Source organism: Somniosus microcephalus, unplaced genomic scaffold (assembly GCF_052327205.1).
Source record: "Somniosus microcephalus isolate GS21.2 unplaced genomic scaffold, FLI_Smic_1.0 unresolved_chr1, whole genome shotgun sequence".
NCBI lineage: Eukaryota > Metazoa > Chordata > Chondrichthyes > Squaliformes > Somniosidae > Somniosus > Somniosus microcephalus.
In genome coordinates, this window is record NW_028225179.1 from 111,433,319 (window position 1) to 111,447,213 (window position 13,895).

Consider the following 13,895-nt stretch of genomic DNA (forward strand, 5'->3'; position numbering starts at 1 on the left):
AGCAGTTCCGAGCAGATGATCCATATTCACTGTAGTGTCCGAGTATCAATAATACACGGACTGCAGGAGAACAATAAAAAAGGTATTTACTGAACAGAGGGTCAACGTCAGACTGCAGTACAGAAGCCTGCTAGGGCTTTTTATACAGGTGTGGTCACTGCCGGCACTGCAGTATAAAATCAGTTCTTCTCTTAAAGGTACATACACAACAATTCCTCCCCTTTGAGATAAACAGTACATAACATTCATTTAACAACTAAATAATAACTAATTACAGTTACAATTTTCTCTGTACTATATACATCAACTGAAATAATTATTTATAAATTCAGTCTTTGAGGAGGCTTCCTGATCCTGACTGGATAGCGCCTTTCTCGAGTATCCTGTTCTTGCGGCGGAGTCGATTCTGGCTCATTGTCATTGGTTGGTTCGTCAGCTTCCAATACCACTGCTTCTGAGGTAGATGCAATCTGTACTTCGGGTTCATTACCAGGTGCACATGCTCGTGGTATAGGTTTGGCTTGTTCCTGTGACTCTAGAATCTGGCCAGCATGGCGTCTCACGATGCTCTCTCCAACGTCCACTGTGTACATTAGTGGTCCCTGCTGTGTGCATATCGTTCCTGGCTGCCACTTTTCTGTTCGGTAGTCGCGGGCCAAGACTGGTTGCCCTATCTTGAAGCTCCGGGTTGGCTTCTCATTGATGTGCTAGAACTGCTTATCCTCAACATCTCATCTTATGTTTGGTTTGAGCAAATCCAGGCGACATCTTAGCCTTCGGTTGAAGAATGTTATGGCTGGAGCTTGGTTGGTGACTGCATGTGTCGCATTCCAGTAAGCAAACAAGAAATAATCTACCTTGTGTTGTAGTGGTATGTCGTCGTTATACATCGCCTTTATTGCCTTTTTAAAGGTCTGAACAAACCTCTCAGCCAATCCATTTGTGGCTGGATGATATGGGGCAGATGTGTAATGTTTCACCCCATTATTCCTCAGAAACCTCCGGAAATCCTCGGACACAAACTGTGGCCCATTGTCGGAGCAAATCTGTCCTGGCGAAGATGGTCCGTAGGACTGCAATAGTTTTCTCCATGGTGGTGGAGGACATTTTGATGACCTCTGGCCATTTTGAATGAGCATCCACAGCGATTAGAAACATTGGGCTGAAAATTCAGTAGGGTTAGCGCCCCATTTGAGGCGCTAGAGGGCCTAGCGCCGGAGTTATGGCCGGTTTGTAAATTCAGTGGGGCCCTGCCATCGGCGTTAGACCGGTTGCGCTGCGCCGGCACCAATAACGTCATCGGTGTGCGCAGCGTCCCGGTTGCCGTGGTGACGGGCCCCAACGCCGAAATTGAGTTGCGGCCGCCTCGCCCGTGGCAGCCGCAACTAACGATGTTTCAGCAGAGTCCTACGCGAGTTAGCGCCGGTGCATTAAGGTCGCGCGGCGGCCGGCCGCTTTCCCGCCGGCCGCCTGCCCGCACCTCCCTCCCCGGACTCCTCCACCCCCCCGCCGCGGAACAGATGCGTCTGGCCTGCGAGCCCGGCACTTCTCCGAGGTGCCGGGCTCATTTTTTTCAAGATTTCAACGGCCAGCGGGCGGGTGCAGGCAGCTCCTCCTTAACTGAAGGAGGAGGCCTGCACTTCCCCAGCCTGCCGCACCGCATCGGGTGCCGCAGCGCCGGAATTGCGCCGCAATGCGGCAGTCAGCGCCCATTTCGAGGCGCTGACACCCTCCTGTAGCGCCGGCAGCCGTTTGGGCGCGGCGCTACTGAATTTTTGGTGCGCGCAGGGGGACTTAGCGCCGGTGCTAAATGTCCGGCGCTAAAGCCCTGGCGCGGCGCCAACTGAATTTCTAGACCATTGAGTCCATAAATGGACCAGCAAAATCAATGTGTACCCGTTGCCATGGAGATGAGGGTCACTCCCATGGGTGTAGAGGAGCCTGTGGTGGTGCATTTTGGACTTTCTGGCATCCTGAGCAGCTCTTGGTCAGGTCCTCAATTTGTTTATCGATTCCCGGCCACCACACATAAGCCCTGGCTAGGCTTTTCATTTTTACCCCTCCCAGATGACCCTCATGAAGCTCATTGAGCACTCTGCCTCTCAACTTGGGTGGAATTACCACTCGGGATCCACACATCAAGGTCCCCCGGCACACTGACAGCTGTTCTTTCCTTGGCGAGGATGCTGGCAACAGTGAGTCGCCATGTGCTGGCCATCCCTTCACCATCAAATCATAGACCCGAGAGAGTGTCGGGTCATTTTGGGTTTCCTTCTCTATACTCGAGTTTGTAACAGGCAGACATTCGACTATGGTCGCATGGAATATCTCAACAGGGTCCACTGCAGGTGCTTCCTCTGCCGTAGGCAACGGTAGGCACGACAGCCCATCAGCGTTTCCATGCTGTTTCGTACCCTTGTACTCTGTCGTACTGATGTGCCCCTAGAAAAAGTGACCATCTTTGCAGCCGTTGCGCTGTCATCACCGGAACGCCCTTCTTTGGGTTAAAAATGGAGACCAGGGGCTGATGATCAGTCAGTAGGGTGAATTCCTGCCCGTGCAGATAGTGATTGAACTTCTTCACCCCCCACACCAGGCTGAGGGCCTCCCTGTCAATCTGGGTGTAGTTACGCTCGGCTGAGGTTAACGAGCGCGACGCAAAAGCTATTGGCCTCTCTGAACCATCAAGGAATTTGTGTGACAGCACCGCTCCAATGAGGTAGGGAGACGCATCACATGCCAACCGAATCGGTAGTGTTGGGTTGTAATGGGCCAATACTCCTTTTGAAGTGATTAGGCATTTACATTTCTGAAAGGCACGCTTACACTCATCACTCCATTTCCATGTTACTCCAGTTTGCAGCAGGGCGTTCAGTGGGTGCAGAATTGTAGATAAATTCAGCAAGAACTTATGGTAGTAGTTCACCAACCCGAGAAACGACCTCAGTTGCGACACATTTTCCGGTGCTGGAGCCTTGACTACAGCCTCAATCTTGTCTGGCGACTTATGCAACCCTTCCTCATCAATCATGTGGCCACAATACGAGATTTGACTCCTGAAGAACTCGCATTTGGGGCGGTTGGCTCGTAGCCCATATTCCTGTAATCTCGTGAGCACCTGCCCCAGGTTGGCAAGGTGTTCACTGTCATTTTCGCCCGTAACCAGGATGTCGTCCAAATAACACTGGGTCCCTGGGATCCCTTGCAGGACTTGTTCCATCGCCCTCTGCCAAATAGCCGGGGCTGATGCTACCCCGAATACCAGTCGATTGTACTGGTAAAGGCCTTTGTGAGTGTTTATGGTGAGGTATTTCCTAGATGCTTCTTCCACCTCCATTTGCAGATACGCTTGGGCCAGATCAATCTTCATAAAGCATTTCCCTCCAGATAGTGAGGTGAAAGTATCTTCTATCCGTGGAAGTGGATATTGTACTGTGTGCAGGACTGGGTTCACAGTTACCTTGAAGTCCCCACAGATGCGAACCTTCTTCGGCTCCCCAGGCGTGCTGCTCAATGATTTCTTCATTACAGGAATGATGGGTGCGGCCCACTCGCTCCGGTCCACCTTGGACAGCACACCCGAATGCTCCAGACTCTCCAGTTCTGCTTCAATGGCTGGACGGATCGCGTATGGTACCGGTCTCGCCTTAAAAAATTTTGGGCTTGCGTTATCTTCGATTTTTATCGTTGCCTTTACTCCTTTTAGATTCCCAAGTCCTTGTTGGAACATCTCTTTCGCGTCAGTTAGAATTTTTGACAGTCGGCCAGGTGTGACGTCATCATCCTTTTTGTCAGTCACAGTTAGCGCCTGAATGGGATGCCAATCCAATTGTATTTTTCGGATTCATTCACGTCCCAATAATGGTGGTCCTCCATCTTGTAGTATATATAAATACAGTTTCTGTGTTTCCTTGCCGTTGTATTTAACTGGCACCCTTATTTTTCCTCTGGGGTAGACTTTTTGCCCCGTGTATGTCTTCAATACAATGGACGTGTCCTTTAAGGGTATGTGTGAGAATGGCCGCTCATAGTCTCGTCGATTCATGACAGTTTGGACTGATCCTGTATCCAATTCCATCTTTTCTTGGGACCTTGCTATCATGAGGGTGACCCAAATGGTTCGGTGATCCTCCTTTGCAATCACGTTATGTAACTTTAGACAACTTAGTCTCCTGCTCCCGGAGTCATTATCACTCTCCTGATCTTCCGAACTACTGTCTGTCATTTTTTTTACTTTCTTGTACTTTTCCTTAGTAGTTCTTGTAGTGTTGGTTTTCTTTCCCAACCTGCAGACTCTTGCTATATGTCCCATTTTCCCGCATTGCCTGCATACTTTGTCCTTAAACCAGCAGTCCTTCTGATCATGGGTTGTTCTGCCGCAGCGATAGCACTTTTCTGCTCCATACGCCATTTCGTTAGCACTGTATTCTTGTGGTTTCTGTTGTATTTCCGCAGCTCCCCGTGCTGCTGCTTCGTAGGATACTGCCACGCTGAAAGCCTGTTCTAGCATCAGGTCCTTTTCCGAAAGTAGTCGTTTCTGGGCTCCTTCACTCTGGAGCCCGCAGACAAACTTATCCCGTAAGGTGTCTGCCAGTTCTGCTCTGAACTGGCAGTGCTTTGATAACTTGCGTAGTTCCGTAAGATAGTCAGCATTGTCCTCATCTTTGTGCTGGTTTCTTTTATGGAACTTGAATCTTTCTGCTATCAGCAGCGGTGTAGGGTTTTGGTGTTCCTGTAAGATAATAACAACCTCTTCAAACCTTTTCTCCATTGGTTTAGCTGGGGTAATTAAATTCCGCAATAGGCCGTACGTTCTCGCGCCCATTAAATTTAATAATGCCGATGCCTTCTTTCCATTGGCCACCTCATTGGCATTGCAGTACACTTCAATTCTTTCCACATACGTGGTCCAGTCTTCTACCTCATTGTCGAAAGCAGTGATACTGCTGCTCTTCGGCATCTTGGGTGATTTAAAATGGCGCCTCCCGCGCTTTTTCTTCTTCCCCAATGGAATAAAATGGCGCCTCCCGCGCTTTTCCTTCTTCCCCAATGGAATAAAATGGCGCCTCCCGCGCTTTTCCTTCTTCCCCTTGCTGCCACGCTGCTCCTAGCGTTCTACAGGGTAATGGCGGTGAACCGCGGCTTCGGCGCGTCTCACTTTTCCTTCCCCTCATTTTATTTTCTCTACGCTGCCCGGTTCTTGAGCACCGACCGCGCCCTGTGCGCTCCACCCTCTCTCTCTCTCTTTCCTCCCGACGATGCTGCGCGGCCCCTTTGCAGAGCCGCTCGATCGAGCTCGAGCCCGCCGCAGTCCGGAAGGGTCAGCGCACTACCTGCTACCAGCATGATTTGCTGGAACACCTTGACTGGGGAGCCAAGCCCAGCTCTCCACAGCCTCTCCCGCAATTCTCCGAACACCGATAGATCCTTGGGCGGTTGCCCGCGGTCGACGCCCGTTGACCTGACTTCGACCTCCAAGAAGCTTCTTCTCAGCAAAAGATCCCTGTGAGGTGATGCAGTACTGCAGGTGAGTTCGAACCTGCTCGTTGCCAGCGTAGTGTCCGAGTATCAATAATACACGGACTGCAGGAGAACAACAAACAGGTATTTACTGAACAGAGGGTAAACGTCAGACTGAAGTACAGAAGCCTGCTAGGGCTTTTTATACAGGTGTGGTCACTGCCGGTACTGCAGTATAAAATCAGTTCTTCTCTTAAAGGTACATACACAACATTCACGATCGCAGAAGTCAGTCTTCAGCCAATTCGATTCACTCCACGTTATATCAAGAAATGGCTAAATGCACTGGAAACAGCAAAGGCTATGGGCCCCCGACAGCATCCCGACTATCGTGCTGAGGACTTGCACTCCAGAACTAGCCACGCCTCTTGCCAACCTGCTCCAGCACAGCTACTACACTGGCATCTATCCGACAACGTGGAAAACTGCCCAGGTATGTCCTGTCCACAAAAAGCAGGACAAATCCAACCCGGCCAATTACCACCCCATCAGTCTTCTCTCAATCATCAGCAAAGTGATGGAAGGTGTCATCAACAGTGCTATCAAGCGGCACTTACTGACCAATAACCTGCTCACGGATGCCCAGTTTGGGTTCCGCCACGACCACTTGGCTCCCGACCTCATTACAGCCTTGGTCCAAACATTGACAAAGGAGCTGAATTCCAAAGGTGAGGTGAGAGTGACTGTCCTTGACATCAAGGCAGCATTTGACCTAGTCTGGCATCAAGGAGCCCTAGTAAAAGTGAAGTCAATGGGAATCGGGGGAAAACTCTTCACTGGCTGGAGTCATACCTAGCACAAAGGGAAATGGTTGTGGTGGTTAAAGGTCAATTATCATAGCCCCAGGACATCACCACAGGAGTTCCTCAGGGCAGTGTCCTAGGCCCAACCATCTTCAGCTGCTTCATCAACGACCTTCCCTCCAACATAAGGTCAGAAGTGGGGATGTTTGCTGGTGACTGCACAGTGTTCAGCGCCATTCATAACTCCTCAAATAAAGAAGCAGTCCATGCCCGCATGCAACAAGACCTGGACGACGTTCAGGCTTGGGCTGATAAGTGCCAGGTATCATTTGCACCACAGAAGTGCCAGGCAATGACTGTCTCCAACAAGCGAGAATCTCACACCGCCCCTTGACATTCAACGGAATTATCATCGCCGAATCCCCAGCCATCAAATTCCTGGGGGTCACCATTGACCAGAAACATAACTGGACCAGCCACATAAATACTCTGTGAACAAGAGCAGGTCAGAGGCTGGGTATTCTGCAGTGAGTGTCTCACCTCCTGACTCACCAAAGATTTTACACCATCTACAAGGCACAAGTAAGCAGATTGATGGAATACTCTCTACTTGCCTGGATGAGTGCAGCTCCAACAACATTCAAGAAGCTCGACACCATCCAAGACAAAGCAGCCCGCTTGATTGGCACCCCATCCACCACCTTAAACATTCACTCCCTCCACCACCGGCGTACCGTGGCTGCAGTGTGTACCATCTACAAGATGCACTGCAGCAACTCGCCAAGGCTTCTTCGGCAGCAGCTCCCAAACCCGTGACCTCTTCCACCTAGAAGGACAAGGGCAGCAGGCGCACGGGAACACCACCACCTCCAAGTTCCCCTCCAAGTCACACACCATCCTGACTTGGAAATATATCGCCGTTCCTTCATCGTCGCTGGGTCAAAATCCTGGAACTCCCTCCCTAACAGCACTGTGGGAGTACCTTCACCACACGGACTACAGCGGTTCAAGAAGGCAGCTCACCACCACCTCCTCAAGGGCAAATATTGCTGGCCTTGCAAGCGATGCCCACGTCCCATGAATGATTTTAAAAAATGAACGTTACAGCACAGTAGGAGACCATTAGGCCCATCGTGCCTCTGCCGGTTCTATGAAAGAATTATCCAATTAATCCCAGTCCCTGCTCTTTCTCATAGCACTGCAATTTTATTTTCCTTTTCAAGTATTTACTCAATTCCCTTTTGAAAGTTACTATTGAATCTGCTTCCAGCACCCTTTCAGGCAGTGCATACCAGATCATAAATACTCGCTGTGTAAAAAAATTCTCTTCATCTCCCCCCTGGTTCTTTTGCCAATTATCTTAAATCTGTGTCCTCTGGTTACCGACCCTCGTGCCAGTGGAAACAGTTTGTCTTTATTTACGCTGTCGATACCCATTCACGATTTTGAACCCCTCTATTAAATCTCCCCTTTAAATTCTCTGCTCTAAGGAGAATAATCCAAACTTCTTTGGTCTCATTTGAAGAATACAATTCCCAATAATGCTGAAGGTATAAACGACTCTGACAGCACAAATCAGACTGTGCCAGAAGAGTTCACTCATGTGATATTTATCTTTGTATTTTCTAATATACATTGATCGAAACGTACCTTCAGCGCATTCGCAAACCTCATTTTGGCAGAGCTTTGATACGATAGTGCTTTGTTCCGGTGCATTATAAAATACGATGCATTTGGTACCTGCAACCAAAACATCAAGTCATCAGAATAACATCACATGCACTACTGCTATTAGCACTCAATGCAGTGATTGGACATTCTGAATGTTAATATCTGACAACAGTACATATCCACATAGAGCTTTCGCTCATTTAATAGGCAGACAAAGACTCAGAAATAATCACACTGGGGTGAAATTATTGACTAAAGTATTGTTGCTGTATGGCCTGTGTGTGTCTCAGTGTCAGCTGCTGTACATGTCCAGCACACAGCAGGTAAACGGGAAATATTCAATCCTATCTGGTATTGTGCAGCCCGAGTGTGTCTCAGTGCCAGCTCCTGTACATGTACAGTACACAGCATGTAAAAGCGGATGATTCACTCCCTGACCCATCAACTTGGGGAATCTTTCGGCTTATTGAGTATTCAAATCAGACCAGCAACTATATTAAGGCGGAGTCTCTACTCACGTGGGTTGTAATAGTCATAAAGTGTCGCGCTTGCTGGTTGTATTAATCCAATGGGAGTAACTTGCTTTGCACCAAATACAACACATTCTCTGTGTTCAGTAACCTACAGGGGAAACAATCATCAAAGCTGCTTCAGAAGCAGACACACATAAAATGCACACTTCATGATTTTAAATAATCATTGTAGGGACATGGGAACAGGAGGAGGCCATTCAGCACATCGGGCCTTCTCTGCACATTCAATCAGATCATGGCTGATTATGTCTTTTCCCCATTTAACCACCTTCGCTCCACACAACACAATTTTTTTACCTTCACCATTTCTACTGTCCAGGGCCCCAAGCACTCCTTCCAGATGAAACAGTGATTTACTTGTACTTCTTGCAATCTAGTATATTGTATTCGCTGCTCTCGAAGCGGTCTCCTCAACATTGGAGAGACCAAACGCAGATTGGTTGACCACTTTGTGGAACATTTCTGTTCAGTCCATATGGGTGACCCCGAGCTTCCGGTCACCTGTCACTTTAATTCTCCGCTCCACTCCCACTCTGACCTCTCCATCCTCGGCCACGTACACTGTTCCAATGAAGCTCAACGTAAGCTCGAGGAACAGCACCTCATCTTTCCATTAGGCACTTTACAGCCTTCTGGACTCAACATTGAGTTCAACAATTTCAGGCCATAACATCTGCCCCTATCCTTTTTTTCCATTTATTTCATTTTATATTTTTTTCTCTCTCCCACATGGCAGCTGTCCTTCATTCTGCCAGTGCCATTTACACTTCATCTAGAGCCTTCCTTTGTTTCTTAACTTGTCCCATTACCATCTCCGTTTGCCTTGCACCATCTCTTAATGTCTCTTAATCTCTCCTGCCTTCCATCCTCTCACAGACCTTCCCTTTTGTTCTTTCCTCCCCTCCCCCCTTTCCCTGCCCCTAAACTTGCTTAAAATCTGTTACATCTCCAACTTTTTCCAGTTCTGACGAAAGGTCATCGACCTGAAATGTTAACTCTGATTCTCTCTCCACAGATGCTGCCTGACCTGCTGAGTATTCCAGCATTTTCTGTTTTTATTTCAGATTTCCAGCATCCGCAGTATTTTACTTTTGCACAAAACAATTCTATCAAGCTTAGTCTTGAAAGCTCCAATTGTCCTCCAGCATCCAGAGCATTTGGAGGGATAGAATTCCAGATTTCCACTACCCTTTGTGTGAAAAAATGCTTCTTGAATTCTCTCCTGAAAGACCTAGCTCTAAATTAAAAGGTAATACTGTGGCAGAACCACTGAATGACTCTGGCTAACTGTATATAATTCTCTTTAACGATGTTCTAACACCAGCCTAAACCTGTACCATTGCGTTAGGCATTACTGTGTTTTTTATATAGAGTTTGCATGTACGGGGCATGGCCCCTTTAAGAGCGCGGGAAAACACGGGCAAACACGATGACGTCACGGCACAAACCACAGGGCTGCCCAGGCAGTCCTTGTGGCATCTCCGTTAAGTAAAGACCTGTTTAATTGTTCTCTGGTGTCGATCTCCGTTATTCGTAGGAAGTCGTTAATTCCTACATTGGTGACCCTGTTTTTGTGAACATTTTCACAAAAGAAGAGCACAGCATGGAAGCAAATGTCGTTTCACTAAAGCTACTGCAGTTCTGGGAGCAGCAAGCGCCCTCGTGGTTTATTCAGGTCGAGGCCCAGTTCACCTTGAGGAACATCATTGCGGATCAGACCAAATATCTTTATGTGGTCTCCGCACTCGACAGCTCTACCGCCTCTCGGATCGTCAGCCTCCTCGAAAACCCCCCAACGGAGCGCAAGTATGAAACCCTCAAAGCGCGGTTACTGCAGGTTTTCGGGCTCACGAAATCAGAGCGCGCCCGTCGATTACTCGCTATGCCGGGGCTCGGGGACTCCAAGCCTTCAGAGTTGATGAGCCAAATGCTCACACTCCTGGGCTCAGAATGGTAATGTTTCCTATTCCGCGAGCTTTTCCTCAGCCAACTGCCTGAACAGGTACAAGCTGCCCTGTCCGGATCTGAAACTGGAGACTGCGCAACACTCGCTGCGGAGGCAGACAAAATTTTCGCCGTAACTCGGCAGCACTGCGCCGCCACGAGGCACCCATCCCCCGCAGATGCCGCCCCAGCTCGTCAGCCTGCTGGGCTGTGTTCCTACCACACGCAGTTCAGCGCGAAGACGAAGCATTGCCGCCCTCCCTGCAGTTTTCACAAAAAAAACCAACAAATGACACTGCGACCACAGAGGAACGGGTCTAACGGGCACCCCGCGGCCGCGATGGCGATCGGCAATGCAGGAAAATTGCTGTTTATCACCGATACCCTCTCCGGTCGTCGTTTTCTGTGCGACACCGGAGCATTTTACCCGCGTCCGCCCTCGATGTGCAGACGGGGAATCACGGCCCCGCCCTTGAAGCGGCCAATGGCGGCACAATTCGGACCTTCGGCAGACGACGAGTGGAGTTGTGCCTCGGGGGGCAACGTTTTCACTGGGAGTTTGTTACGGCCAAAGTTTCCCAGCACCTCATCGGCGCAGATTTCCTGTGCACCAACAGCCCTCTGGTCGGCGTTAGGAACCGGCGGCTGATCAATGCAGCAACTTTTAATTCTCTTCCGTGTTACCGCAGTAACAATACGTCACGCACCGTCTCCTGTGCGTTCCCGACTCCTGATGAATTCACTCGCCTGCTCAGCGAATTCCCCGACCTGACAAGACCCACGTTCTCCTCCACAGCCACGAAACATGGTGTGGAACACCACATCACCACCAACGGCCGCCCCGGTCTACGCGCGGGCACGGCGCCTGTAACCTGGCAAGCTGGCGGTCGCAAAGGCGGAGTTCACCACCATGGAACGGTTAGGGATTATTCGCCGGTCGAATCGTCCCTGGTCTTCACCCCTCCATATCGTCCCGAAGCCTGGCGGCGGATGGCAGCCATGCGGCGACTATCGACGACTAAACGACGCCGCCACTCCTGATCGGTACCCGATCCCCCATATCCAGGACTTCTCTGCCCATTTGGCAGGGAACAACGTTTTCTCAAAAGTCGACCTCGCCCGAGGCTACCACAAGGTCCCAGTTCACCCACAGGACGTCCAGAAGACCGCAGTCATCACCCCATTCGGCCTCTTCGAGTTTTTACGGATGCCGTTTGGGTTAAAGAACGCCGCCCAGGCTTTCCAACGCTTGATGGACTCCGTGCTGCGGGACCTCAAGTTCCTCTTCGTCTACCTGGATGATATTCTTATTGCTAGTCCTACCAAGGAAGAACATACCTGTCACCTACGCACCCTTTTCGATGCCTCAACCAACACGGCCTGATTATCAACCCGGCTAAGTGTCAGTTTGGCCTGCACCAAATTGACTTCCTGGGGCATCGCATCACCTCAGAGGGAACGGTTCCTTTGCCTTCAAAGGTAGAGGCGGTGACATCCTTTCCACACCCGCAGAACATAAAGGCCCTGCAGGAATTCCTAGGCATGGTAAACTTTTACCACCGTTTCGTGCCTAAGGCGGCACTACTTATGCAGCCCCTGTATGAGGCCCTCAAGGGCAAGACTGGCAAAAACCCGGTAGACTGGACGGATGACATGGCCCGAGCATTTGCCGACACCAAAAGCGCCTTAGCCAATGCGACTATGCTGGCGCACCCGCAGCCAGGAGCCACCATCGCCCTCACCACCGACGCGTCGGACTACGCAGTCGGTGCCGTGCAACAGCAGTGGGTGAACGGGACATGGCAGCAGTTGGCATTCTTCAGCCGTCAACTATGGCAGAACGAGAGAGCATACAGCACGTTCGACCGAGAGTTGCTCGCCCTTTTCTGGCCATCCGCCATTTTCGGTTCCTTCTGGAAGGACGTCCTTTCACCGCTTTTGTGGACCATAAGCCGCTAACCTTTGCAATGTCCAAGACCGCCGAACCATGGTCAGCCTGACAGCAGCGTCAACTGACCTACATGTCCGATTTCACCACGGGTATACGGCACATGGCCGGTAAGGACAACCTGGTGGCAGACTGCCTCTCCTGTGCGGTCATCAATACGGTTCATTTGGGCATCGACTACGCCCTCATGGCAGCAGACCAAGCCTCAGACCCGTAAGTCCAAGCTTACAGAACGCCCATCACCGGCCTCCAGTTGGCCGACGTCAAGTTCCATTCGGCAGGTACCACGCTGTTGTGTGATGTCTCCGTACAGGCTCCTCACCCTGTCGTGCCGGTCGTCTGGTGCCGCAAAGTGTTCGACGCCATACATGGGTTATCGCACCCTGGAATGAAGGCCTCTCAGAAGCTGATGTCCGCAAAATTTGTGTGGCATGGCATGCATACAGATGTCCGCGACTGGGCCAACACCTGCGTGGTCTGCCAAAAAGCAAAGGTACAGCGCCACATCAAAGCTCCGTTGGCTGCCTTCACAGTTCCGGAGCGACGTTTTGACCATGTCAACGTGGACCTGGTAGGACCACTCCCACCCTCCCCTGGTTTTTCACACATCCTGACCATGGTTGACCACACCACCAGATGGCCAGAGGCGGTTTCCCTGACATCTACTACTTCAGCGGACGTGGCCAGGGTGTTCATTTCCTCCTGGATCGCCCGTTTCGGAGTGCCCGCAGATATTTCCTCGGACAGGGGACTGCAGTTTTCCTCTGAACTCTGGAATGCAGTGGCCCAAGGACTCGGTGTCAAATTACACGGCACCACAGCCTACCACCCACAGGCGAATGGCCTCTGCGAACGCTTCCACCGCTCAATGAAAACCGCCTAAGGGCCAGCCTCCAGGATGCTGGATGGGCAGACAAACTACCGTGGGTCCTGTTGGGCCATCGCACAGCCCCCAAAGAAGACCTTCACTCTTCCTCTGCGGAACTTGTGTATAGTCAACCGCTGCGAGTCCCAGGGGACTTCCTACCAACATCGATGGAGCCATGGTCCGCATCTGCCCAGTTTGCTAGTCACAAAGAGGCGGCCAGATGTCGCTCCGGTGCCCACTTCACACCACGGGCTGCAGAGGTCACACATTCCCACGGAGTTTCACAAGGCTGAGTACATTTTTATTCGCCATGACGCACATAGGGATCCGCTCAAGGCCCCATATACCGGTCCCTTCCGCGTGTTGGAAGCAGGGGACAAAACCTTCACGGCAGTTGTCGGTGGTAAACCGGACCACATTTCAGTCGATCGCTTAAAGCCAGCACATTTGGACCTCGACCGCCCCGTCGAGACAGCACAACCGCCGAGACGGAGTCGGCCACCCATCGTCGTTACGGCAGACCAAGTGCGACCGCCCGCCAGACCACCAGCCACCCAGCAGCCTCCGCCTCGAGAGTACAGGAGTCGTTCCGACAGGCTTGTCAGACCCCCTCACCGTTTGACTTTGTCCGTCAAAGCGAATTCTGGGGGGGGGGGGGCGCATGTGGC

General features: G+C 50.9%; 1 protein-coding gene across 1 annotated transcript in view; it reads right to left on the reverse strand.

The window, feature by feature from the left end:
* LOC147095707 (complement C4-like) overlaps window positions 1-13,895 on the reverse strand; it is a 450,539-nt gene that overhangs the window by 5,837 nt on the left and 430,807 nt on the right. Inside the window, exons 36-37 of the mRNA XM_085974756.1 lie at window positions 8,453-8,555; window positions 7,914-8,003 (exon numbers count right to left, since the gene is read on the reverse strand). Of these exons, the coding sequence (XP_085830882.1) occupies window positions 7,914-8,003; window positions 8,453-8,555 (193 nt within the window). The remainder of the gene's footprint in view (window positions 1-7,913; window positions 8,004-8,452; window positions 8,556-13,895) is intronic.